The sequence below is a fragment of the Aotus nancymaae genome, unplaced genomic scaffold (genome assembly GCF_030222135.1).
Source record: "Aotus nancymaae isolate 86718 unplaced genomic scaffold, 86718_ANA_hifiasm-v0.15.2.pri h1tg000004l, whole genome shotgun sequence".
NCBI lineage: Eukaryota > Metazoa > Chordata > Mammalia > Primates > Aotidae > Aotus > Aotus nancymaae.
Genome location: NW_026988415.1, coordinates 39,530,870 through 39,557,880, shown reverse-complemented (window position 1 = coordinate 39,557,880; position 27,011 = coordinate 39,530,870). Strand labels below are relative to the sequence as shown.

Below are 27,011 nucleotides of genomic sequence, written 5' to 3'. Positions count from 1 at the left end.
AAAGGATTTGGAACAGTCCTTTGCCTTCCGGAATGTAGGGCATCCCTTCACAGGCTCAGAGGGTAGTGGGGAGTGAATGGACTTAGAGCCCAGTTTTTGAGCCTCTTAGGAGTGTCAAGCTCTACCACAGGGTTTGCTAAGTTTCAGACTTGAAGTTTTACTCACACCCTAGCCTCAAATCCTCCCAGACCCCCACTGCCTCCTAATGTGACATCATCAGACCTTCAAATCCTGGAGGGCCTTGCAGTCCAGGCAGACCAGGATCACCAAGAGCCCCAGGTGGGCCTGGGAGCCCATTGGGGCCATCTTTGCCAGGGATGCCAGATAAACCTTTGAAGCCTGCGGGAGAGAAAGCCCAAATGAAGGTATTCATTGTAGAGGCACCTTCCCCAGGAAACGGGAGTTGTGCGTCATGCCCAAGACTTGCTAGGAGATGGTGCCCTGGCGGTTGATTTGGTGTGCTGCCTGGGCTAGTTCTTAGTTCATGGGGGCATCTCTGCCCTGGGGCAGTGCCCTCGACTTAGCCTTTCTGAGCCCGTTCATGCCCACTTCCTCCTCCCTTCTTCTCATCCTCCCCGCAATACTGGAAATTATGCAGGGCAACTGCAAGCATCCCATATCAGAAACGAGAACACTAAGGCTGGGTGCAGTGGCTCATGCCTGTAATCCCAGCACTTCGGGAGGCCGAGGTGGGCTTAAGTCAGGAGTTTGAGACCAGCCTGGCCAACATAGGGAAACCCTGTCTGTATTAAAAATACAAAAATTAGCCGGGTGTGGTGGCATGCACCTATATTCCCTGCTACTCAGGAGGTTGAGGTGGGAATATCACTTTAATACCAGAGGTGGAGGTTGCAGTGAGGTGAAATGGCACCACTGCACTCCAGCCTGGGTGACAGAGCAAGTCTCCATTAAAAAAAAAAAAGAAGAAGAAGAGAAGAGGACACCAAGACCCAGAGAGACTTCTAACTTACTCCAATTGTGGCAAAGCTTGCCAGGTTTTCTGTCCCCAAGCTTTAGATTTCTTCATTGTCTCCTGTGGCCGTTTATTCACCGCCACACTCCCTCCATCTCTCTGCAGCACGTTAGAGAGAGATGAGTGGTCTGGAGTGGCCTTGAGAGGGTGGCCTTGCTCTGCCCTCACATCCTCCAAAGCCAAGTACCAAGTACAACCACCACCCTGCTGGTCCTGCTGGCCCTGCTAGCCCTTCTTCTCCCCAACAGGAAGCATGGGAGCTTTGTGAAGGAACAGAAGCAGTGCTTGATGAAGGCAGACCCTTGGAGATGCACGTCCAAGCCAGCCTCTCAGCCAAGCTGTCTCAACTCCCCAAGAAATCTCCTTTCTCTGGCACTCTCCTCACCTTGTAGGCCTACAGGGCCTTGAACCCCAGGGTCCCCAATGAGGCCAGGGATGCCATCGATGCCTGGTAGACCCAAGGGTCCGGGAGGAACCTGGACAGCTTCTGCAGTTGGTGTTTGTCCAGGAGCACCTTGGGGGCCGGAAGAGCCTGTTGGCAGGTGGGGGAAATGAGAACATCAGGCTGAGGCAGAGGAGGTCAGGGTGGGGGTGGGGCCCCAGAAGCATTATTTACTGTCTTGCAATCAACAGCTTTCTACCCTGTTTGTCCCCGCAGGATATCTGGATATCTCCAGGATGGCACTGTATTACCCAATGCCTTCTTTATACATCTTTCTCCCCAGTGGTTGGGTAGCTCCAGGAGGGTGGCAGAAATTGGGTCATATTTATCCTGCCTCCTCAGGACCCAGCACAGTGCCCAGTGGGTGATAGGCATTCAGGAAGCATTTGCTGCTTATATGGTGAGCTGAGCCTTGGCTCAGGGCTCGGGTAGCTGGTTTACCCACTAGCTAGAACACAGTGCCAAAGAGGCTGAGGGGATGCTTCTAACCCCAGAGGTCCAGTTGGCAACCCAGCCTAGGAACCTGGCACCAGGCAGCGGCCTTTCCAATAGCGTAATTTGCTTACTAAGTCAGTAAACAAGTATTTCTCCAGTGCTTACTATATGCCAGGCTCCTGGTAGGTGTGGGGATAGAGCAGTGAATAGGACAGACATTTATGGAGACTATAGTCTGGTGATAAAGATGAACAATGCCTAACTTAACAAATACTGTTAATCTGAGTGGAAGTTGGGAGAAATGCTGTGGAGGAAAGGACTAGCACAGGGACAGTGGGAGGGAGCAGAGGGTGGTATGGGGTGGAGGCATCTGTTTTAGAGAGTGATTGGTGGCCTGTTGCAAACAGTGGCATTTAAACTGAGACCATTGAAACATTAGAAGGACTTTGCTATTTAAAGAGCAGAGGGGCAAGTACACTCTGGGAAGTAGCATGTGCAAAGGCCCTGTGGTAGGCTGGGACTTGGTGTTTTTGGATAACTGAAAGAGGCCAGTGTGGCAGGATCACAGTGAGCAGCAAAGGGGAAGGGATGGTGATGAGGATGAAGAAGGAAGCATCACATAGGGCTTTATGGGCACGGTTAGTTCATTCCTATGCCATGGGAAGCCACTGAATGGTTTACGTTTTTATAAGCTCTTTCTGGCTACTGTGTGGAAAAATGATCGCTAGGGTGGGGGAAGGAAGGATGCTGCATGAGAACTCTTGGTGGCTTGGATCTGGGGACAGCAGCCGAGGTACGGGGAGGGGAACAGATGCAAGGCACATTTAGGAGCTACAAGCATCAGGGCTTGCTAATAGATTGCATGTGTGTGTGTGTGGGGGGGTGGGAAAGGATGGGAAGGATAGCTCTTTATTTCTGAATTGAGCAAACAGGTGGGTGGTGGTCTGAGTGCAAACCCAATGCCCACTAATGCAGAGATAACACAGAGAGAGGCAGTCAGCAGCAGGATCCACGGTGGCAAGGCAGCAGTGGTCTTAGGTCCTGGGAGGTGATAGAAGCTGAAGGATCACCAAGGTAGAGAAACTGCATCCCTGGGGGAGCTTGATCCAGCTACTTCAGGCATCCAGGCTTTCTTGGCGTGGTGAGCAATGACTCCTGAAGGAAGCTTACCACCAGGCCCCTCCCTCGAGCTCTGGATCAGCCCAGCACATGTTCTCAACTTACCTCTTGGCCCTGCCTTCCCCTTCATCCCGGGAAATCCTGGGTCTCCAGGTGGCCCAACCTTGCCTGGAGTCCCCATGAAGCCAGGCTCACCTCTCATGCCTGACAAAGTCCAAAGGAAGCAAGTCAGGTCCTGGCATGGTAGGGGTGGTAGGGGTGGAGGATAGGCAGGGGTGAGGTAGGGAAGAGCATCAGCCACCGGCCCCTTTTCACAGGACAGTAGGAAGGAGTCCTGGCTGTGGAGTGGGGAAGGGCCTAGCAGCCAGCCAAGCAGCCGTACCTTTCAGTCCTAGCTCTCCAGGGAGGCCAGAAAAACCTGGAATTCCTAGGTCTCCCTTAGGCCCCTGAGGTCCAGGAATTCCAGGGAAGCCAGGGTCTCCGGTGTCACCTTGATTCGAGGATGGCCCAGGGGGACCTAGAGGCCCAGGGGGGCCTGGGCGGCCTAGGGATAAGATTAGAAGAGGGGCAAGGGGCAGGTGAGCAGATAGTGGCCACTGCTGAAGGCCTAGGGACTGATAGGATGCCAAAGCCCATTCCCAGGACAGAGAATGTTCCCTCACCATCTGTGGGGTTCTAGTGCCCAGATTTTCCCAAACCATTTTTAGCAAAATACACCCAGCTCTAGTCCCCTGTGTCCCAGCTCAGGGAGGGATGTGAAGCCAAACACGCCCAGGCGTGTCCAGCATCAGGGACTTGGCTGCGCTGTACACATGACTTCCCCAAATGTCAGACAGGTGGTGGCCAGTCCTCTTTCGGGCATCCTGTCTTTACCTCGTTCTCCATCTAGGCCTGGTCGCCCGGGGTCACCAGGCTGTCCTGCTATGAGTGAGGGCAAGGAGATGCCTGGGGCACCAGGGAGACCAGCAGGGCCCTGGAGACCGGGGAAACCTGCAAAGAATAAATAAAAGGGGCTGGATAGGCTCCGTGTGCCGTGAAGATGGCCAGGCTCTCTGAGAGAAAATGGAAGCTCACACAGAGAAAATGGAAGCAGTTAGGTAGGAGCCAGACCAGAGAACGCCAGCAGAGGGCTCTTCTCCCCTCACCCTTTCTTCCCAGAAAGCAGACAAACGTAACTGACAAGGGCTCAGAGAATCCCCTTTTCCAGCTGGAGCTGTATTTTACTGGAAAGTTCTAGCTCCCCAACCTCACTGGTAATGGAAATATTTTAGGCCAATTTCCCCCAAACCAGAAAGAAAAGAAGGCATGACTGAGCACCTGGACTTTTAAGTTTCCAAAGTGATTTAAAAATCTACTGTCTGTGTCAAAAAACATTTCTTTCTTTCTTTTTTTTTTTTTGAGAGGGAGTTTCGCTCTTGTTACCCAGGCTGGAGTGCAATGGCGCGATCTCGGCTCACCGCAACCTCCGCCTCCTGGGTTCAAGCAATTCTCCTGCCTCAGCCTCCTGAGTAGCTGGGATTACAGGCACGCGCCACCATGCCCAGCTAATTTTTTTTTTTGTATTTTTAGTACAGACGGGGTTTCACCATGTTGACCAGGATGGTCTCGATCTCTTGACCTCGTGATCCACCCGCCTCGGCCTCCCAAAGTGCTGGGATTACAGGCGTGAGCCACCGCGCCCGGCAAAAATCTGTGTGTTTTTTGTTTGTTTGTTTGTTTGTTTGTTTGTTTTTGAGACGGAGAAAACATTTCTTAAGTTAGCCAGTTGTGTCTAAAGCTGCACAAAGGTTATAGAAGGTAGGCCACAGGCCCCAGCCAATCAGAACAGACACCAGGTCCATCAGAATGGAGGCATCAAGAGTGCTGTGCCTCTGTGTCTTTTAGGGCTATCTTCTGCAATTTCTAGGCAATATTTTATAGGTCATTCATGATATCAGCCAAGTGATTGCTTAATTGCCTACGTAACAAATGTCTTTGTACTAAAACCCTCCTCCCTTTTTGGCCAAAGAGAATAACCACTTATTACAGTAGATACAGAATACTCATTTACTCTAATTTTAATACTGCTTAACATGTTTTCAGTGTGTGGAACTATTTCTATTGTAATATGTTCAAAACCAAAACTTCCATCTGATCACACAGATTTATTTAATGTTCATAGATCAAATACATAGATGGTAATCTTGACAGGAAAACACAAATGTAGGTGTTGATATCATACACGTAGCATGGAAGAGATATATTTATTACTTTGGGATATTCTAGAAGATATTCAAATGAAGATAAATGGATTCAAACTGGTTGATAAACTGTTCTGGTGGTTGAGATCCTTAATTTTTGTTTGTGACAAGAAAATCCAAAAATGTTAGTGTCGAATTTTATCTTTTGTGACAAGAAAAATGCAAAAATATTCATGCTGAATTTCTCATATTAATCTAAAACATAGTAAATCCGTGAAAACTTATAAAAATGATGGTAGCTGAGTCAATTCCAGTGTTTTTAGATAGCTCATTAATTAATTTAATCTTGAAATTTATACAAGGAAAAAATAAACTTTGAGAAAAGTCTCTGTAGGTCTCTTAGATCTGGAAAAAAATAAACACAAATTGAAAAATAGTAACTAAGCCAGGTGGTGGTACTCATGGCATTACTACTTATGGTTTGGTGAACCTTTAAAAGATTTTTCTTTATTCCCAGGGTAAAAATCTAAAAAGAAAGACATATTGTATACTTTTTTTTTTAAATATAGCTATACACATATATTATGTATATATAGTTTATATATATAAGCTGAAATTATGCAAAACTAATAAACAAGACACCACATGTGTAATAGAGTAGGCAGTGGTGGGCAGTACACAAATTATAAAAGTTCCCATGGCAGTGTTTGGAGACTCTTTCTCCCTTTACCTGTTTCTTGATTTTATAATTACACTTATGTGTTATTAAACCTGAAATAAAGGCACTACTGACTTCAAGTAGTACAAAAAGCTCATGCATTTCTTTAAAAATAAAACACTTTAAATGAGCAGATGAAAATGCAAAACAGCCATTTTTCCAACTCAGTCCAGTGTCAAGGCCTTGAAAAAACAAAATATATAAACACAGCCTCTAAATATTTAGAGCAAATATGAAAACAAATAGCATCATTGAAAGTTATTTAGATAATAGTATTGTAAGGAGAGGGATTGCTTTATGAAGTTTTTCATTTGTTAGTTTGTTTGAGACAGGGTCCTGCTCTGTTGCCTAGGCTGGTGTGCAGTGATACGGTGAGGGCTCACTGCAGCCTCAACCTTCCAGGCTCAAGTGATCCTCCCACTTCAACCCCCTGAGGAGCTGAGACTACAGGCACACACCACTATGCCCTGCTAATTTTCATATTTTTTGTAGAAACGGGGTTTCACCATGTTACCCAGGCTGATCTCCAACTTCCTGGCTCAAGCAATCGGCCTGCCAAGGCCTCCCAAAATCCTCCCATGGCTAGGATTACAGGAGTGAGCCACTGCACTGAACCACTCTATGACATTTCCTTAGGAGTAAATCATCATATTGCACTGATTCCCATTGCCAAATAATAGAGAGTTTCCTGTGGGGGTGGGGTGGAGTGGTATTATATTCTTTTTGTTATTTTTTTGAGACGGAATCACCAGGTTGGAGTGCAGTGGCACAATCTTGGCTCACTGCAACCTCTGACTTCCTGGTTCAAGTGATTCTCCTACCTCAACCTCCTGAGTAGCTGGGATTACAGGCATGAGCCACCACACCCAGCTAATTTTTGTACTTTTTTTTTAGTAGAGACAGGGTTTCACCATGTTGGCCAGGATGGTCTTGATCTTCTGACCTCGTGATCCGCCTGCCTCGGCCTCCCAAAGTGCTAGGATTACAGGCGTGAGCCACCGCGCCCAGCCATTTCTTGTAGTCTTTTTAAAGAAATTGTTTTAATTAGAGATTGAGAGGATACGACATAATATTTATAATATTATGCAAAGAATAATTCAGATACAATGAACACTGTGTTTCAACCACTTAATTTAAGAAGATGGCACTTGTTTTGAATTTTCTTTTGTGTCCTCCACCCTCTTCCTTCCCTCCCTCTCAGAGGCAATCACTCCTGAATTTTGTTCATCTTTCTTCAGTTTGACCATGTATATCCCCAAACAATGTATTGGTTGGTTTTGCTTAGTTTTGAACTTTATGGAATCATACCAAATGTACTCCTTTGTGACATGTTTGTTTTTTGCTTAGAGCTATGTTGCTGAAATGTATCCTTCTTGACCTGTGCTGTTTACTACATTTGTTATTGTGATTTTATTATTTCAGATAGCTAAAGAAAATGAATAATCTAATGACTGTCAAGATTTGAAAACAAAAGAAAATGTCCCTGTGCTTTTATCCAGTCCTCTCTTCCCTATGTCCTGTGAAAGAAGACACAGTCTCTGGGCAGGTTCAGGCCCTGCTTTGAGCCTTTCCTTTGGAGAAGGTGCTAGCTTTCAGAAAAGAACAGTTTGGTCCAGATCAAAGGGAAGAAGAAGCACAGAAACAACAGATGCATCCATTTAAAATGCAGCAGGAAATGAATTAATGTATGAATATAGTTCCTGGAAAATATACACACATTACACAAACGTGCACATAAACAAAATGCGGGGAGACCTCAAGCCCCAGAGCAAAGAGAAACAGAAAATTTTGCAAATATGATTTACCCAGGTAACATACAATAACATTCTTAAGTATATACTATGTGCCAGGCACTGAGCTTCTGTATATCTTACCTTTCTCTTCATTGATTCCTCAAAATACCTATGAGGTAGGTTCTGTTATTATGTCCGTTTTATAGAAAAGGAAAACTAAGGGCTCATTTGGGATTGACAAACAAGTAACTTCATTGTTTAAAGTCATACAGCTAGTGAGAGGAATAGCTGGAATTTGGACCCAGCTAGTCTGATTTCATAGCCCATACTCTTAACCATGATGCTATGCTGAATTCATTTCTTGGTTAACATGGAATGGAATGTATACGGGTTTTTAGAACTTTCCTGAGGAAACATTGAAGAAAACAAGTCATTCTTACTTTTTGAGAGGTGGGGAAAAGGAGACTCAGAAAGGGACTTCAGGCCACATGATGACTCAGGGGCTGAGATTAGGGTAGAACCTGCTTTCTAGTAAACCCAACAAATTCTAGTTGAGGGCATGCTGTGATCCTCTCTGGTTGAGACATTTATCATCTTAGTCTTGGGATTCTCCCAGCAGCCACACTGTCTTCCCAGGGCCCTGGGAGTGCCATCCACACTGGACATTGAGGAAATGCCAGCCAACCTCTCACTAAATGAACAAGCCCTGGCCCTCAGGGCCACTAATTCCAAGCTCTGGCCAAGCATGCCAGAGAGGCTTGTGGTTAGGAAGAACAGAAGGGAATCTGGAGGCTAAAACGGACTTGGTGAACTGTGCCCTGACAGTCTTCACTGGAAAATGCTAAGCACAGTGTATCCTCTCTTTCTCAGCAGTCATTCCCACTGGGTTGTGAGACTCCCAGAGATGTGGACACTCTCAGCCTAACCCTGTGAGCCACATGGCCCTGCTGTATCTGTTCCACCAGCAAGGCCTCTCTCAGTCTCTACAAGGTCTGACTTGGACTCACCTCTATCACCTTTTTGCCCTCTCAGGCCCGGCTTCCCTGGAGCTCCGATGCCAATTCCTGGATTTCCTTTTTCTCCTTTGGTTCCGGGGAGACCAGCAGGCCCAGGCACACCGGTGATACTAGGTCCTAGGAGGAGATGCAGGGGTAGGGGCAGACCTCAGTGGAGGTGAGGGCTTCCTGCCTAGCTCACTTGCCTGTGGCCTGAGAAGCCTGACTGACAGACACCAGAAGCAGAGTACTGAAGTAACAAGAAAGAGAGTCAAGTTGAATAGAAGGAAAAACCCCGTCCTCTTTGTTCTCCATATCAAGGGACCTCAAATTGGAGGTTGATAAGGAGAGCTATGAGTCCAAGGATATGGGATACACCACAGTCGAGAATTCATGGCCAGCCCTTGCCAGGCTTCTGGAAGAGCTAGTGCCCTCCTCTTCACCCTGAGGGTCTTCCTAACCTGGAGTGCCGTGGGTACCCTTGGTGCCCGGAAGCCCATTCAGTCCATGTAAACCAGGAAATCCAGGGAAGCCTGAGGGGAGAGAATGTCAAAAATGGCTCCAGCAACTCTGAATCATGAAGCATCAGCCAACCTGTCCCCCAAGGCATTGCGAGGTCCTTATTTTAAAGTCCTGGTCTTTTTTGAGGCATTTACTTAATGCACTAAGGGAGAAGAAAACATCCCCCACCTACACCCTACACCCTAGGTTCTCATGACTCTTATTAGAGACCAATACAGCTTTAAGAGTAGGATGGTAGCTCATTAGGTATCTTGAAGAAGAACTCTGAGTAGCCATGTCAAGACCTTGAATGGTCAGCTCCCAGAGACTGGTACCAGAAACTCACTGCCCAATCTCTAAGTCAGGGAAAGGCTACATATGCCAGGCAATTGCCTTCCTTGCTAACTCTTCTCTTCATGGATCCCATATTCTTCTCTTCCCACTCATGCTTGCTTGCCTTAATTTCATCTTCCTTTCCCATGATTCCTTGTGTCCAATGATTCCTGTAGGCATGGCTTAACCCTAGCTAGCATCTTCTAAGATAAAGTAGTTAGTGTCCTTCATTGAGGGAAAGACTTTTCCCCACTGTTTACTCCCAAACACACGTACCTTTGGGTCCTATTAATCCGGAGAGTCCCGGAGGCCCAATTGCCCCTTGATGACCAGAAGAACCTGGAAGTCCTGGTTCTCCTCTGATGCCCGTAGTCCCTGGAAATCCTAAATGTGAAACCAAGGCAGAGGTTCAGAATGGGGCATGGCATGAGGCTAATCCAAAGTCTTTCAGAATAAAGTTATCATGTGGCATGGTACCTGGAGCTCCGGGAAAGCCAACATCTCCAGGAACACCAACTTTTCCATCTTCGCCTTTGTTTCCAGGGAAGCCTACATTGCCTATTAGTCCATCTCTTCCTTTTGCACCTATAAAACCAAGAAAAATGCTGAGTGATTAGGCCATATTTCTAGCATTATATTCCTCCATGGGAAAGAGTAGATTCTAAATTGCTGAAGGAGCTAAAGCCAATAAAGAAACTCTGAAAAAGATAGTGGCAGCTATTTTAACATTAGAAAAGTGTCCTCCAATTGAGAAGCAAGTAAATTTGTTATGAGTATCCTCCCAGAAGTGGGAGTAGTGAGTGGAAATGTTCGAGAAGGACAGTTTAGACAACAACTTCTAAACTAAGGGGATTTAGGCTACTACTCCAAAGAGCTTTGCCAGCCTAGGAGTCTGGAAGGAAGAGTAGGCTAATTTACTTGGGGAATCGATAGATAGGAAATTTTCTGCACTGGATAGAAGAAGTTGGGGTTGACCTCCAAAATCCCTTCTAATCCTCAGTTTTGAGGAGTCTGTGAGGCAAACAAGACAAAAATATAGCAACCTTACCTTTAAAACCAGATTCACCAGGTTGTCCCTTAAGTCCTGGGCTACCGGAAATTTCAAGTGTCTGGCCGTTGTCTCCTGAGGATTCCAAGATATTGTTTAAATTACCAGGAGAAGCTATAGCTCATTTTACACCACTGAGACCTTTAGAACAAATTTTTTTCAGATTCAGTGTAGCCAGAGGAGCTCCTTGACAAAATTATCTATGGTGTAAAAGGTGATGAATCACTATCCAGGAGCTGGGATGCTGCTACCAGGCTACTGGCATGAAACGCTGCTACATGCAGCATATCTCCATTGGAAAGCACATCAGTAGGCTCAGTATGGGCAGAGATGATGGTAAGCAGGGCCCTCAAACATCACCAGAATGGAACAGTGATGCCAGCAAGAATGGAGAATTTTCCTGCCTAGTGGGCTGGGTTTATCAAAGGAAGAGACTGGAGCTGAGGTTCTCCTCTGCTGCTAAATCTGGATAGCAGATGGGCAAAACCCCAAAGCCAAAGGACAGTCTTTTCCTTGGATCCATGAAAGCCACAGAGCGAGATCTTGGTAAGCACCACTGTTTGTTGCACTGTCTTTGAGGAACAAGGACTGCAGAGGGGGTTGGCAAAAGGGAAAATGTAAATTAATTCACTTTCCCCTAAACACAGTCTCCTGGCTACCTCTCACAAGAAACCATTGGGTCTGCTAGAAATCCACCTTGCTCTAGAAAAACACATGAAAAGAAACAAATGCTCCTTACCTTTCAGGCCCGGGAGACCAGATGCTCCTGGGAGTCCATGTGATCCTCTGATACCTTGTGAACCCTTCAAAGCAAGATGGGAATCATCATTTCTGCCCAGAGCTCAGGACTATCCATGCTCTTACTCCCTCACCCCTCACTAAGCCATTGCCTGAGAGATGTCTATCATGTATTCTGTGGCAGGGGTGGACTGTGGGCCGGAAGTGGGGTCGTTATACCCTGCAGATGGGAACGTGATGAACAAAGGGCAGAGCACATACTTAGGGTTTGTAGGGGAAGGATTCGATCTGCAGACTAATCCTCATCTTGTCATTCATAACTTCCTACTGCTCATCAAAATGGGAATCTTAGGAAGTCAAAGTGTGGCCACTCTAGTGAGTCTCTTGGAAAATACAGAACATGACAGTTAGGCCAGACACTCTATGAAATCAATACACAGTTGGGTATCACTGTCCTTGCCAAAGCTCTGGAGCCATTATGCATAGGAAGAAGTTTCGCTTCACTATGCAGGGTTAGCCCTCTGCCACAGGTTCCTCAAGGAACACAAGGTCTTTCTACCCCCAGGCAGCAGACTGTATGTGTGCAGGTGCTGGAGTCTGAATTTGGGCAAATGTTACCATTTTCAGAAGAAAAGCTGCCTTCACTGGCTAATGTCCAACACAATATCTGAGTCTGGGAAGTGGCCATGTCAGCTACCATCAGCACAGTTCTCTTCTTGATATTTGCTACAGTTTTGGTTTATTTTGAGATATACCCCGTATCCAGTAAAGATATATGCAACTTAGTGCTTTGGGCAGGAGGCTGAGTACTAGGCTGGGTCACTGTGTGCACTGGAGCACTACCCAGGACATCCTTCCATTGTGGCTGCTTCCTTGCCTGGCTTCATCAGGCACATTGCCATTATCTTCTAATTCTGAGCCTCTGTTCACACTGGGACTCCTTCCAGAATGCATTCCCACTTTGTTTTCACTCTCCTAGAATGTAAGTAGTCAGGACTATCCAGTCTAGAACTATTTATTTTCAATTGCTTCAGGTGTGTGTGTGTGTGTGTGTGTGTGTGTGTGTGCATGTGTGCACATGCATGTTCTCTCCACCAGATGGACTGACAACTTTTGAAGTTCAGGGACTTTGCCTGCCAGGAGCACAGGTCTTCTGTGATTCAATTCATTGACATCCTTAGATACAGCTGCTATTTATGCAGAGCCAGCCATGTGCCAGACACAATGTCAAGAGCTTTACATGTGTCATGTCACTTAACCCTCCCTACTGTCTGAGGGTGATTTAAAGATTATTCCCAATTTTTACAGATGAGGAAAGTGAGGTTTAGGTAAGGTAAACAGTATGCACAAGATCACAGAGCTAATGAGCAATGGAGCTGAGTTTCAAATCCAGGTTGGTCTCATTGCTAAGCCACATCTTCCACCTTGCCTTGTAAGAAGCTAGACTTGATTCTTTGCTAGTCACTGCCCCTTGTGGAGCTTCAAAGACCTTTCTAGCAAAACATCAAGAAGTTTTTACTAAATTCTTACAATGTGCCAGGCTCAACATGAAATGCTGGCAGTGGGGTACAGAGAAAAAAGCAGGTAAGGCAGTTCTTGTTTTCAAGCCCTAATAATCTCATTGAGGAAGTTAGACACACACAGAGACAACTAGAATTGATGTCAGCAGTGAAGTATAGACTGTCAGCATGGTGGGAGCTCAGGGACTCCTGGAGGAGATAGTTCCTGGGCTGCGGCCTGAAGGGCAGCAGATACTGGATAATTGCAAAGGCAAGAGAAGGATCTGCCATGTTGGGGAGATGTGAACAAAAGAACACAGGGGGAGATCTTCAGGAAAGGGTGGGAAGACCTGTCAGACTCAAGGAGAGAGCTCTTTCTGAGGATGTCCTGGGAGAAGGGGCTGAAAAGTAAGCTGGGATCAGAGAGGTGGGCAGTGGGGATATATCCCCCTGAGATGGAGAGCCTTTTCTGGTGGAAAGACAAAAATCTGGTCACACTAACCCTTTCTCCTGGCATTCCTGGGAAACCTGTGATCCCGGAAGACCCCTTCAGGCCAGGTAAGCCCTGGATTCCCGTGAAGCCAGAGGGCCCTGGATTTCCACTAACTCCTTTGATAGTGCCTGGGAGACCGGGAGCTCCAGGCAGGCCTGGTGGCCCAGGTTGACCAGCTTCTCCTTTGTCACCTGTAAGAGAAATAAAAAGACTTGGAAAAAGGATACTGGGCAAGAAAAATTCTGATCGTGAAGGTGCAGGTATCCTAGGTCACAGGTCAGGTGGAGGCTCAGGGAGCCATTAGCTTGAGGGCAGAGGTGAAGTAGGGAGAGATGCTTTCAGCCTTATGAGGCACCAACAGGGCCGCTTCAGCTTCAACAATGGGTAAGCAGCACAGTGCTCAGGCTCCTCCAGGGGTACCACTGCCTGTGGTTGAAAACCTCAGTTCTACAGTGGCAATGACAAATGGCAGTCTCAAAATCCAGACAGCCTTCAGGCCCAGAGGAGGCAGCCTTCTTGGACTCCCTGCTGCCAGGCACACTGCTGCCCTAGGGGTGGGGATGGTGGGGGGCTATACTTCAGGGCCTTTGCTCACGAAAGAAGCCAGGTTTGGTTGTGAAATCTTTCTTGGGCATTTCTCCTATCCATTCCCTGCCCCAGCACCTCTAGGCCCGGGAAATCCATCGGATCCTGCTGAGCCTTGAGAGCCTTTGTCTCCTTTGAACCAAAGGTTTGACATCGGATGTCTTGGACTAGGTATTCCGACTGGCCCTGGATTACCTCTATCTCCTGCAGGGATAGAGATCAGTGTGAGAAAGAGAGCTTAGATACAGGGTCAGGCAAAGGCTGACCTTTCACATCATTTCTTCCCATACCACCACGGCCCTTTTTTGGGGCCTTTCCATCTTATTCCCCACCCCTATTCCCTCAACTTTGCATTTCTGTGTATGTCCTTTTCTACACATCCCAAGTCCATCAGCAAGTTTAGACTCTACTTAAAACCCTCCACCACTGGTCATCTGGGAATGGGCACACATGGCCTCTAACATGCAGTGTTAACTCAGAGGGGATTAGGTCTTTTGGTTTAAAAGGACTGAATTCAGAAGCCCAAAATTTTATTATCTAACATGGAGCTGATACAAACCACAAGAATGACCAAGTCAACAACCAAAATATATATATAGAAAAGCATGGGCAGCAGCTCCAGAATTCAATTCCCCATCTCACCCTTTTCACCAGGAGTACCAGGGTGTCCAGATTGTCCAATTTTTCCTGTTGATCCTGGAATCCCCTTTAATCCTCTTGCTCCAGGAATACCAGGAAAACCTGGTATTCCTGGAAAACCTAAGGATCCAACAGACCCCTTCTCTCCTGTTGTAAAACAAGAACTTCTATTATTACTCCCATTTTACATACAAGGAAATGGAGCCTCAGAGAGGTTGAATAACATGCCCGAAGCCAGCAGAGAAGGAATTCAAACCCAGGTTTCTCTAACTCCAAAGTCTTAGTCATTACCAAGCTCTTATTCAATACACATTATGCTATCTTCCTGAATAGGGACAGGCACTATACAATACAAAGGAAAGAAGTGGGCCCCTCTCGGCCGGGCGCAGTGGCTCACACCTGTATTCCTAGCACTTTGGGAATACCAAAGTGGGTGTACCACCTGTGGTCAGGAATTCGAGGCCAGCCTGCCCAACGTGGAAAAACCTTGTCTCTACTAAAAATACAAAAATTAGCTGGGTGTGGTGGCAGGTGCCTATAATCCCAGCTACTTGGGAGGCTGAGGCAGGGAGGCTGAGGCCTGAACCTGGGGGGCAGAAGTTGCAGTCTCACTTCACTTGAAAGAGCGAAACTCTGACTCAAAAAAAAAAGTGGGCCCCTCTCTTATGAATCACCAAGTTATAGCTCATGTGTGACACAGGAAAAAAACAAAAAAGCCTAGGGCCAGGAGGCAAGGAGCTGAGCTTTAGCCTGGTTCTGCTGCTAACCAGTTGTATGACCTTAAACCACTTAGTTTCTCTTGTTTAAAATAGAGATGCCAGCTGCCCAACCACCAATGGCTATCAAGGCAATCATAGGAAGTGAGTACTATCAGACTCCATGGTAGGACTATGCAAACGAGTAAACCCAGTGTGGCTGGTGCTGCCCTGGGCATTGCTGACCATGATACTCAGCCTAGTGTTCCACCCGGCAGGCAGTGAGGGTGACTCACCTTGGGCAGAGGTCCCCTTTAGCACTAGCCTTGTCCAACTATCTTGCCACAAAAAGCTCTGTCCAACTCCCTCCCCATCCCCCATTCCTAGGCAGTAAGGAAGGAGCAAGCTGGGCAGCTGAAATGCTCCTTTTCGGCATCCACTGGTCACTTCACTGATCACTTACCCTTGAGTCCAGGGAGGGCTGGCAACCCAGTGATCCCTAGAGAGCCTGGGCTTCCTTTTGGTCCTACTAGGCCTGGATTTCCGGGAAGGCCTTTCAGCCCTGGCAGCCCTTTCTTTACAAGTGATCCGGGAGGACCTTTCTTTCCTCTAGCTCCTTTCTTTCCGGGATATCCTGAATCAGCAAAGGAGAAAACACAGGACAGCTGTCAAGTGAGGCTTTGGCCAGATCTGGGCCACTGCCTATATCACAGCTTCTGATTGGTTTCGCTTGCTGTATTTTGTAAATGGCCCTTTAACAATGGCACATGCAAACTGCTAACAGGCAGAGTTCTTAGTTGGCTGAAGCATTAGTATCTACTACCCAGAGCACCACGCCAATGGCTATTAATTCTAGCATGGCACAGTAGCTGGCAGGGAGAGAAAACCCCTTCTGATTATAACTTCTTGTCCTTTTGTGAATGTGGTTTACGCTTTAGCCCCTGAATGGAGCTCTGGGAAGCCAGGGTGGCAACTAGGCTCCAGTTTCCTGGTACTTCGTCTGAATCATGCCACAATGGCTGTTTCCTGAGCCAATCGTGAAGTAGAGGTTAAAGCTGAGCTGTTGTTTCAGCCTCCCAGGGAGCCTTGGATACAGGGCTGCCCTTTTAATCCCTCAAGCAAGCAGTTAAGTCAGCCAGTTCCTTGGCATTAAGGTTGAAAGACCCCCTAGTGCCAAGTACTGTAGAAACCCACAAGGCCCATTTGGTCTCCTAGGTATTCTGAGAAGTCTTTCACCACGCTTTAAAGTTGGTCAATGGGATTAACCTCCTGAGCTGCTGCCAAAGTGGAATGTTCAGGTACAAAGCAAGGAAATTAAAAAATGAAAGGATTAAATCAATGACGACAGAGGTATTTGGGTCCCCAAGGACCCAAATGAATGGCTGACTTGGCTTTCTATGGATTGAAAAGCATCAAGTAGCCACAAGCCCCAGAATTCAAATGGGAGACTGTGAAGGGGACTCCACAACAAGGGAAGGAAATTCAATGGGAGCTAACCCCGCAGCAGGAGCTCAGGGATCCCTGGCCTTGTAAGCAAGGCCATATTATAGTGTATAATCAGATACATTCCTGAGTGGCAGAGCCAGTGGGGGTGTTAGTGTGTGAGCTTGTGTGCTGTGTTTTCTTACTTAGACAGCCTATGTGAAGATCTCAGAAACACAGAGAGACAAAGGGGATGAAAAGGACATTAATGGCTCTGCAAATAACTCCACTTCAGTCACTAGGCCAGGAATAAGGAGTGGTGGGGAATGGGGTAGTCACCAAAGCAGAATGAGAAGGGTGATGCAAGAAAAAGGCAAAGCTGCAAACACCAGTCTGGAAGCCGCAGGTGTCAGGCCCCACTGCTGAGTAAAAGACGCTTTGGCTGTGGGTCCTTGGAGGTACGCTCGCCTGACAGGCAGGCTGTCGGTGTGGCCAAACTCTGCTCAAGCTTCTCCCCAACCCAAAGCAGGCTGCCCACAGCCCTGGTGAAGGCAGCAGAGATGGGCTAGATCCCCTCAAAGATGAGGGTGGCTTCTCGAACTGGGGAGGTCAGGAGAGTTGAATCCTGAAAATTGGGCGTGAGGCCGTGGAGGAGCGGGTGGGGAGAGATTTGTGGCAATAGTTTGGAAGCTAACCTGCAGCAGTCTGTTCTGCTTAGTGCTACAAGGGTGACTTGAGATTTGAAACTTGAGAGCTTAGGAAAGTCAAGTCTCATTCTAAATTCTGACCATGCCCCACTGCTGCTATTGCCCCCTTCCCCCCAGGGTGCTCTGGGCCCAGGGCCTAGCTGAAGTCTGTCAATGTGGGACTCCTCCTCTGAAGGACCTACCTGATGTACCTTGGAAGCCTGGAGCTCCTGGGAGTCCAGATTTGCCCTTGATGCCATATGGACCACTAGATCCTGGGATGCCTGGCTCTCCCATCTGTCCTGGTGTTCCAGGGCTGCCCCGCTCACCTTTGGGGCCCAGCAAACCAGGCTTCCCGTTCAAACCTGATTAAAGAGAAGGGCAAGTGATTATAGCCTGGAGAGAACACAGTGACTGGGTCAGCAAACCAACTTCCAGGATTCATCTCAGGTGCCACTGTCTTCTCAGCTCCAGCCTCGTTGCTATTCCCAGTTGTAAGCCAGTCTTTGCAAGAAATTTGATTATTAGTTATGGTCACTTTTGGAATTACTAAGACAGTAAAGTCAAGTCAGGCTATTTAAGGAAAATTTCCCAAAAGGGAGGGACAGAATAAAGTATTTCATTTTAACCCCTTAATTAAACCATCACCCTAGATTTATGCAAGTATTCATGCAAGTATATGAATTAATGTGAGGATTCCTATAGATTGTTAAATAAGTGGGGCAAAAAGAGTCACCCTTGAGTCCTGGAAGGCCAGAGTCTCCAATAAATCCTTTGTCCCCTGGCAATCCTTGTAGGCCTTGTTCCCCTGGAGCACCATTTTCAGCACCGAAGATGTCACCAGTGGCTCCCTTGGAACCAGGTAAACCTGGACTGCCAATTATCCCAGGCAAGCCATCTTTTCCTGGGAGCCCAGGAAACCCAGGCAAGCCCTTCTCCCCACGAGGTCCAGGAAATCCTATATGTAAAAAGGCAAACATAAAAGACTGTGGCTGATTAGAAGCAATTTGTCTGGATACAGATCTCTGAGACAGATTTTTCTGATATAAAAGCTAACATATTAATAATATATGTCACTTCTCTTAAAGGTCAGGAGTCTCTGTTCCCATGAGGCCTTATGTAAAGGCAGGGACTGTGCCCCATGACCTGGAGGAGGTTCTAATTCTGGGAGGTGGGGCTGTGGTCGGAGCTCCACAATCTGCTCCTGAGGGTCCTATAGTTGATGAGGAACACAGGCCACCCTGTAGCATCCTGAGAAAAGCTCAACCTCTTCTGGAGTTCTCTAGCTTCTGCTGTCATGCCTCCCTCTTCTTGGGTGCAGAGAGGATGGTAGAGGGGACCCTGGAGCACATGGTCCAACGTGAGCCCCAAGCCCTAGAGCAGTTGGGGTTCTCTAACCAGAGCAAGCATCACAATCATCCAGGATAACGCGCAGATAACTGGGGCCATCCCCAGAGGTTATGATCTGCAGATCCTGTGGAGATGCTGAGAATTTGCATTTTCAAATTCCTAGGTGATGCTGATGCTGGCCCATGGAGTACAGTTTGAGGGCCACTGGTACAGTGTAGAATCATGACGCTCAAGTTGGAACAAAAGAGTGTGAGAAAAGGGATAGAAATGGACAACTTCCCTCTGACTGATCTCAATCTCTTTCTCTGACCCTTAAGGAGTTGATCCAGGAAACTCATAGAACTGGCAGGCAGACAACCTGGTAGAGTCCTAGCTCTGTCACTAGTAGTTTAGCGAAGTTGGACAAGTCACTTCCCATCTGGGCCTCAGTTTCTTCATCTGAAAGTAAGAAGTTGCCCTGGCTGATTTTGAATGGTCCTTATTGCTCTAATATGCTGTCATTCTATAGCTGTATGCTCTGTCTTGCCAGGGTATGAAATTAAACCATTGTACCCACACCAGAGAGCAAACTTGGCTCCCTGTAATTGGCAGAGGGCTACCACAACCCAAATACAAGCGTGTGCGTGTGTGCCCACGTGTGCAAACGTGCGTGCGCGCGCGCACACACACACACAGAAGCGAAGATGCTCCTTTTCTTACCTGGTAGTTCAGGAAGATGAACCAATCCTGGACTCCCTGGCTCTCCTTTATTTCCACTTGATCCAGGCGGGCCTGGGATCCCAGGGAGGCCACGGGACCCTTTAGGGCCTGAAAACCCAAATGTAAGCAGTGAGGGGAAAGGAAAGTCATTGTGCTAGGTATGATTTGTGATGTTTAGTCAAGAATTCCAGTCTCTTGGAGAGCCTCTCCTAGTCTTACCTCCCCACACCACCCTCTCCAGCAGCCATTCTATGTCCTCAATCCCCAAGGCTGCCCTCAGGAGGAATGTGGATCTCCAAACACTACTGGGTCATCCTCTGTTTCGTTTGCCTCATGGCCCTTACAAGAGTGTTTAGTGGCTTTCTTTGGCCTCATTCCATACCTGGGAATCCGGGAGTGCCTGGAAATCCTGATGGACCGTATGACTCGGGAATAATACAGGGTAGGGTGATTCCTGTAAATGGTAACATGTATGCATTCAGTGAACCCACTGAGTCAGGGAAGATTTCTCCCTAGCATGCTCCTTTACTTTTATTCTGTTTAATAGGACAGCCAAGTTCTCTCCACTCAGCAGCTGGGATCCCACACAGAAAAACCTTGGCATCATTAGCTCTGGGGAGTTACTACCAGTACAATCACTTACAGATGAGAATGTTCCTAGTGTCCAAGTGCTAGGATATCATTTATCAAACCACTGATGCCCAGTGAGTGGTCACTTATGCAGCAGATGTTATTTAACAAGGTTTCTTAGATATTGCCTGCGCAGGAACAGCAGCAAACAGCAATTGCCTACTCATCCTGCCCTCAGATAGAGCCTCTCCCTACGATGGGTGTTGGGGGTTAGTCCTAAGGGTCCATTATGCTTATATGACTAGATTGGAGGGTTTGAACCCAAGATCCCTCAAGTTCTCATGTTTACACTTTCCTTGGAATGACGTTTTCCCCAAACCATTGGGTTCTTTTGATGCACTTCATTTGGGATCTACTGAAACCTATTGATTGTCCTTGGTCAATTGTACCAGTATGTTTGTACTTCAAACACTGAAGATCACTCTCTTGGCCGTGATAAGCAAATGGTGATCCTTCCCTCAGCGCCTTATTTGAAACTGTCAACTCTGCTACTCAAGGAGAAAAGCAGCAATTTCAATATTCAAGATGTCAAAATTGGCATGTATCGCCCTTCCCCTAGCAAATTCTCTCTTGCTCATTCATAATGCAAATAAAATGTCTATACGATCACTGAAGGGAAGTTTCATAAAATACCGGTGAACAAATTGTTTGCGGGCTCCCTCAAGTGCCATTTACAAACAACTGTTATGCTAATTAAAATAAGTCTTGCCTATTCATTAAAACAATCTCCCAAGGTCTGCTTTAAGCCACAGAGGCAACAGTTTTAATAAACATCTATAGCTTTCGTCTGTATTTAAATCACAAATTACATTTCTGAAAAATCTGTACACAGCCTGTGATTCAAAATGCTTACTGAACTCACTGGCATTCCTCCCCTGATCCCACTTCTATTTTCCTAAATCAAGATTGAGAACTGAACAGTATAATGTATTGGTTAACAAGTTGGGCTCTGAAGCCAGACAGACCTTAGCTGGTATCCTAGTTCTGCTGCCAGCCAGCTGCGTGGAGAAGATACTTAAGCTTCTCTGAGCCTCATGGCAAAATGGGAACTACTTCTACTTTTTTCATATGGTGTTTGTGAAGATTACATGAAACTGTGCTACTAGCACTTAGCACAGTGCCTAACACTCCGGTACATGCTCAATTAATAATAGTTCTTATGATCTTGAACTATTATCTTATGTAAGAAGGAGTACTCAGTAGAGCTCCTGCAAGGCCATCTCCAGGTTAGTGGCACTAACTGTAGCCCGAGCAGCACTTTCTGTCTTCCAGACTTCAGGTGTCTATAGTTATATTTCCAGAGGTGAACAGATGGCCATAGGCCTGGATCCTCCTCCATAGGTGGTCAAACCCACCTCCATCCTGCCAGACATCAAGATAACAGAGCTATTTCTGATAGTTATTTCCCTACCATGGAAATATGCTCTACAGGCCAGCACTATATGGTGAGATGTACCTCGCCTCCAAGTCCAAGCCTGGCCATTATAGCCTTGGTGACCCGAACATACATCTTTGTATGGTACCCAGGAGCCACAAAGTCTGAAGTAACGAGATGACCACAAAGAGAAGTGAAACAACTTGTTCCTGCCTCAACCAATTGCTCTCCCCCTGTAACCTTCAACCATTGTTCCTGCTCAGCCTTGTGGAAGTTTCTCCCTGGACACTGGGTTTCTCAAGGCCTGGACTCCTGTAACTATGTAATTTACTTCATCCTCCCCTCTGCTTGCAACTGATAGCCCCCACCTTTATGATCATGCCTGTTTGTAATAGATGACCCCTGCCCTTGTGATCATGCATCCCATGACGCCCTTCCCCTCCCTAAAATAGATTACCACCTTTAACTGACCACTTGCCTCAACCTATAAAACCAGCTCTTATCCCACCACCCTCCACTGACTCTCTTTTCAGACTCAGCCCACTCACACCCGGGTGAATAAACAGCCATGTTGCTCACACATGGCCTGCCTGGTGGTCTCTTTACACGAGCCACACACCTAACAAGATGCTTCATTGTGAGGGGCTTTCAACTCTGTGCTTGGCTCATGCCTGGGCTCTTTGAATTAGGCTAAAGAATTTCCTCCAGAGGGTGTATCATGAGATGGATCCTGCTAAAGACTTGTCTGCCCTCAACAATCTCAATAGTCCATTGGCTCCAATGTGTCAAACTCTAACATTACAGTTCCATTGTTTTATGTCTTAGCAAACAAACTTAGTAAAATAAAAATATCCCTGGGCTGGGTCCAAATATGAAGTCATTCATCCTTAATTTATCAGACTGATTTAATAGCTTCTTTTCATCTGTGATAGCCAGATAAAAACAAAGCCTTTAGAAGATGAAGCTGAGGACAGGCATCCTGAAGGATTCTAGGATGAGAAAAACAATGGTCAAAGGAAAGATGGGTAGAAACCCAAGGAAATCAAGGACATATTTCTCTCAATAATTTTGTCTCACACCTGTATGCCACACCACACTTCAGTATTGCAAGCAGAGGTTCAAAATGGTGAGAGGGAAGGACTTCAAAGTCACACTGGTATCTGGCTGTTTTCCTTTACACAGTCTTCTACTTTACTTTCTGGAATTCAGAGACTTCTCCTTAACAAAGCGGAAATCTGCTCTACCCATGTTCTGTTTAGTAATTGCAACAAATGACCTAATTTTTCAGAATTTTTCCCATTAATGCCCAAATCCATCCTCAGAATAAAAGGGGTCTGTGGTTACCAAGATTCTAATATCTAAATTTGTTCTGGTGCAATAAATAAAGTTCAGACATGTGTGGATCATTTTAGGTATCTCTCAAGGCAAATTATGGCCCCAGTTAAGTGCAGAAAATGAAATTGCTTAAGACAAAGATCAGCCAAGCCATCGTCATGCATGGTGAAGGAAATCAGACCCTCTCAGAGACTGCATGCCAGCTCAATCCCATACTGCCTGCTGTAAGAGGTGTGTGCTAAGGAGCCTCTGAAGCAGTGTTGGTGTCAGCCTTTGCATCCCAGCCTTAGGCTCCCCGCTTCCCAAACAGGTCCTCCAGTGTGGTGCTCAGGCCATTGTGACTGTCTGAGACAAAGGTGAACAAAAAAGGGATGTTTGTCCAACACTAGTGTCTGACAGCTTATAGACCTAGCTAGCTCTCACCTCTCTCTGTGTCTAAGTCTCCTTTACCAACCTTCTCTCTGCAGCAACAGTCACCTAGAGCAAATTACATGAAGAAAATTAAACCAATATAGAAATTTCTTGAGGCCCAAGGGAAGTCTTCCCAGAAGCCCAGATACACCCACCAACCAAATCTCCTGTCTGAACTGAGTGGATAGCACTGGCACCCACATGGGATCAAGCACATAGTCACCACAGTTCAGTAATAACCAGGGTGATTGATTACTATGAGCATCTGGAACAGAGTCTCTTTGGAAACAGCCAGTTGTCTGCTTGTCCAGAATTATAATAATTCACACTAGTAGGCTGAAAGGCTTCTGATGATTACATCCTCTTTCCTGGCAATGCAGCTGTCCTAGTTTGGGCTACCAATGATTGGAGTGGGTACATTCAAGAACAGCATCTTAATTTTTTTCTGGCAACAGAAATGGCTACAGTGAAAATGTTTGGGGACCACAGGTTATTTGTTTATAAAATTGTGCAGAAAAAGTGGTAGGTTTGAAGAATTATATTTGGTTGTCATAGAGAGAAAAAGAAAGCTAATGCTCTTTAGTAATTTCCTGAAACCTTTGCTACTGCAACAAGGACATGGCTCTGGTTTTAATATGATTTGTCTCCACCAAAAGTCATGTTGAGACTTGGTTCCCAGAGTGGCCATGCTGGGAGGTGGTGCTTCTGAGAGGTAATTAGGTTTTTAGGATGGACTAATCTTTTTCTCAGGAGAGTGGGTTATTTCTCAAGGGAATGGATTAGTTCCCACAAGAGCAGGCTGTCATAAAGCAAGGTTGCTTTGAGTGTTTGGACTCTTGCATGTACCCTTCTGCTTTCCACAATGAGTTGAAGAAGCACAAGGCCCTCACCTGATGGGCTGTCTGATATTGGACTTCCTAGCCTTCAGAATCATGAGCTAAATAAACCTCTTTTCTTTATAACTTACTCAGTCTCAAATATCCTGTTATAGCAACAGAAATGGAATAAGACAAACATTTTCTGCATAAGGCATCTCCCAGGCTATCATTTACAATATATTCCTAAGAACTTTCTGTATCCAGGACTAGGGATATTTGGGATAAAAATGGTCCTGTAAGCTTCCTTCTGTTGACTCATCCTGTTCTCAAATAGTTAAAATGTTGATAACATCCAGAAGACTTGGAAGTCTGTAAGTTTATAGGTGTCATGTCACTATAACTCAGTTTAAAACCTTGTTGCCTGCAAAATGGTTTAACCTACAGTGAAGACCCAATTAAGGGAGGAGCAGTAGAATAACCATGAGTAATGTCTCTGGGAACAGAGCTGAAAGCAAAGCAATAGCTGACACTAGGACTTCCAACAGGCAGAATGATTTTGTTTGATAAATCCTTATGGCCAGGCACAGTGGTTCATGTCTGTAATCCCAGCACTTTGAGAAGTCGAGGGGGGTGCATCACTTGAGGTCAGGAGTTTGAGACTGGCCTGGCCAACATGGTGAAACCCTGTCTTTACTAAAAATACAAAAATTAGCTGGGTGTGATGGAGGGTGCCTGTAATCCCAGCTACCGGGAGGCTGAGGCAGGAGAATTGCTTGAACCCGGGAGCCAGAGGTTGCAGTAACCTGAGATCGTGCCACTGCAGTCCAGCCTGGGTAAGAGTGAGACTTCATCTCAAAATAAATAAAAAAAAAAAGGAAAAAAATTCCTTACAACTTTCACAATAATTTGTGAAATGAAACACTGATTTGGTTTTAAGAATCTTGAATTATCAAGTGTTAACCTACCATCAACCTTATTAGACCAATTTACAAAATAGATTCAGAAATAAATAAAATTTTACAAGACCTGGTATCCTGTCTTCTTTTATTGTAATTCTTCAAGATGATAAGGTGGGAACAGGAGAAATATGTTTAAGTAGCCCTTTGGTTATTGGGAAGGCTCTTTCTTCTGCAAATAAATATTAGTCTCCTATGGAGCATTGCACTATGCTAGGCATGTAAAGAAACTCAGACGTATTACCATTCCTAGTATGGAGAGACTTACAATGCAGTTGGGAAAAGTAAAAGCATTAATGGAAAGAGATATATAATTTAAGTAGCAATGACAAACTGTGGATGTCAAGGAAAAGCTTAATGGAAGAAGTGGGGTTTATGTCGAACTCTGAAAGAGGAATATGACATAACTACACAAAGAGGAAGAGCACTCCAGAAAAAGGCAACACGGCAAAATCCTGGAGCTGGAAGTGAACATATTGTGTTTGGGTACAGTGAAGAAGACTGGTGTCTTAGTTTTTTGCTTAAATTAAGGGTGTGATATAAAGTTGAAAAGATTGGTTGTATCCATGTTTGGAGACTTCTGAATTCCAGGTTGAGGAGTTTGGACATTATATGGTCTCTATTCAATTGGTACCATATGTGTCTTTGAATTAGGGGAGTTACATGACGATGTTGGCACTTTACAGATATAATATTGGCAGTGGTGCTTATAATAGAATTGAATGTAACAAGTCTGGAGGTTGGAGATGAAAAAGTACTTAGGAAATTGTTGTCATTCACTTTTCCATCCTTCCATCCATCCTTCCATCCATCCATCCATCCTTCCATCCATCCATCCATCCTTCCATCCATCCATCCATCCATCCATCCATCCATCCATCCAACCAACCATCCACTTATTCCCACAAGCATATACGTATTAAAAAACTAGGCATGAGATAATGAGAGTTTAGTAGCAAGAAGAGAAGGAAAGAATATAAAAGGAATTGCAAAGGAAATAAGAGCTAATCTCAAAATTTTAAATTTCAGAATATTATAAGTGTGGTGTCACTAATGGAAACGTAGAAGTTGTGGAAACCCAGAATTTGGGATGAAGAGCTGTTATGGCTGTATTGAAGAAGACTAGTTATTAGCATAGCACATTTATAAACTATAAGTAGGACGGTTAAACATAATTCCCAAAATTCAAGTAGAAAAAGAAGTTATATAAAGAGGAAGGAATTAAGGGATCAAATGAGGTTAGACTATATGCAAGTAGGATTTCTGCCCAATCTGAGATCCATGAGTTGAGGAAAGGTTTTTTTTCCCCATTGATAATATTACCACACAATTAGAGGGCACCTTGTCTAATGTCCCGCTCATTGCTTTGATGACATTTGGAATAAATGGTCATCCAGCTTCTTCTTGAACTTTTCCAAAGATTATGAGCTCATAACCTCCCTAGGTAGCTCTGTTATATTTTCAGACTGCTCTGGTAGGATGTTCTTCATTAAGTATAGTGGAAATCTACATTATTCTGCCCCCTAAGCTTACCACAATACAATTATAATACTTTTTTCACATACAAATCCGTCAGTGGGTTGAAAGTAGTGATTATGGTCAGACAAGTCTCTTCTTATGACACATTTCATGCACCTGAGTCATATTCACTCTACAAGGGGTCAAATTTCCAAGTCCAAAGCCATTTAATTCCATGACTCACCCTTCAATCCAGGGGTGCCTTGTTGTCCTGGTAATCCATCCTTGCCTTTATCTCCAGGAAGCCCACGGGGTCCAGGAAGTCCTGGTAACCTAGTTCCTGGGAGGCCAGGTAGACCAGGTTGGCCTTTTTCACCAGGAAGTCCTGGTAACCCCTTTTCACCTGGGAAGCCATGTCCACCATCACCCTAGACAACACATAAAAAAAATAATGAACATTCAACTCAGAGATTTATCTGGACAGTCCTCTGACCACAGGAAAGAGGTAGCCAGTGTGACCAATGCTTTGTGCTTTGTTAAAATTCTCTATCATCACCATAGTTTATCAATCAGTCTCCTCTGACTTTAGTTAATGGATATGAATCTTGTCTACTCTGGATGATCTAACAACACAAAAGGTTCAGGATGGGCATGAGGAGAGCAAGAAATGAGCAGGATAACAACCCTTGAGATCACAGAAAGGGGCTAGATTACTTGAGGAGAAAAGTTGCTGAGAAACTGAAGT

General features: G+C 45.7%; 1 protein-coding gene across 1 annotated transcript in view; it reads right to left on the bottom strand.

The window, feature by feature from the left end:
* Positions 1 to 27,011, bottom strand: part of COL4A6 (collagen type IV alpha 6 chain) — a 292,939-nt gene that overhangs the window by 6,009 nt on the left and 259,919 nt on the right. The window contains exons 23-43 of the mRNA XM_012451697.2: positions 26,511 to 26,694; positions 23,047 to 23,100; positions 19,666 to 19,737; positions 19,284 to 19,391; positions 17,971 to 18,192; positions 17,438 to 17,599; positions 15,590 to 15,760; positions 14,435 to 14,578; positions 13,871 to 13,996; positions 13,217 to 13,398; positions 11,217 to 11,280; positions 10,478 to 10,552; positions 9,907 to 10,014; positions 9,706 to 9,813; positions 9,057 to 9,128; positions 8,608 to 8,733; positions 3,843 to 3,959; positions 3,352 to 3,513; positions 3,075 to 3,173; positions 1,359 to 1,505; positions 223 to 339 (exon numbers count right to left, since the gene is read on the bottom strand). Coding sequence (XP_012307120.2) covers positions 223 to 339; positions 1,359 to 1,505; positions 3,075 to 3,173; positions 3,352 to 3,513; positions 3,843 to 3,959; positions 8,608 to 8,733; positions 9,057 to 9,128; positions 9,706 to 9,813; positions 9,907 to 10,014; positions 10,478 to 10,552; positions 11,217 to 11,280; positions 13,217 to 13,398; positions 13,871 to 13,996; positions 14,435 to 14,578; positions 15,590 to 15,760; positions 17,438 to 17,599; positions 17,971 to 18,192; positions 19,284 to 19,391; positions 19,666 to 19,737; positions 23,047 to 23,100; positions 26,511 to 26,694 — 2,620 coding nt within the window. The remainder of the gene's footprint in view (positions 1 to 222; positions 340 to 1,358; positions 1,506 to 3,074; positions 3,174 to 3,351; positions 3,514 to 3,842; positions 3,960 to 8,607; positions 8,734 to 9,056; positions 9,129 to 9,705; positions 9,814 to 9,906; positions 10,015 to 10,477; positions 10,553 to 11,216; positions 11,281 to 13,216; positions 13,399 to 13,870; positions 13,997 to 14,434; positions 14,579 to 15,589; positions 15,761 to 17,437; positions 17,600 to 17,970; positions 18,193 to 19,283; positions 19,392 to 19,665; positions 19,738 to 23,046; positions 23,101 to 26,510; positions 26,695 to 27,011) is intronic.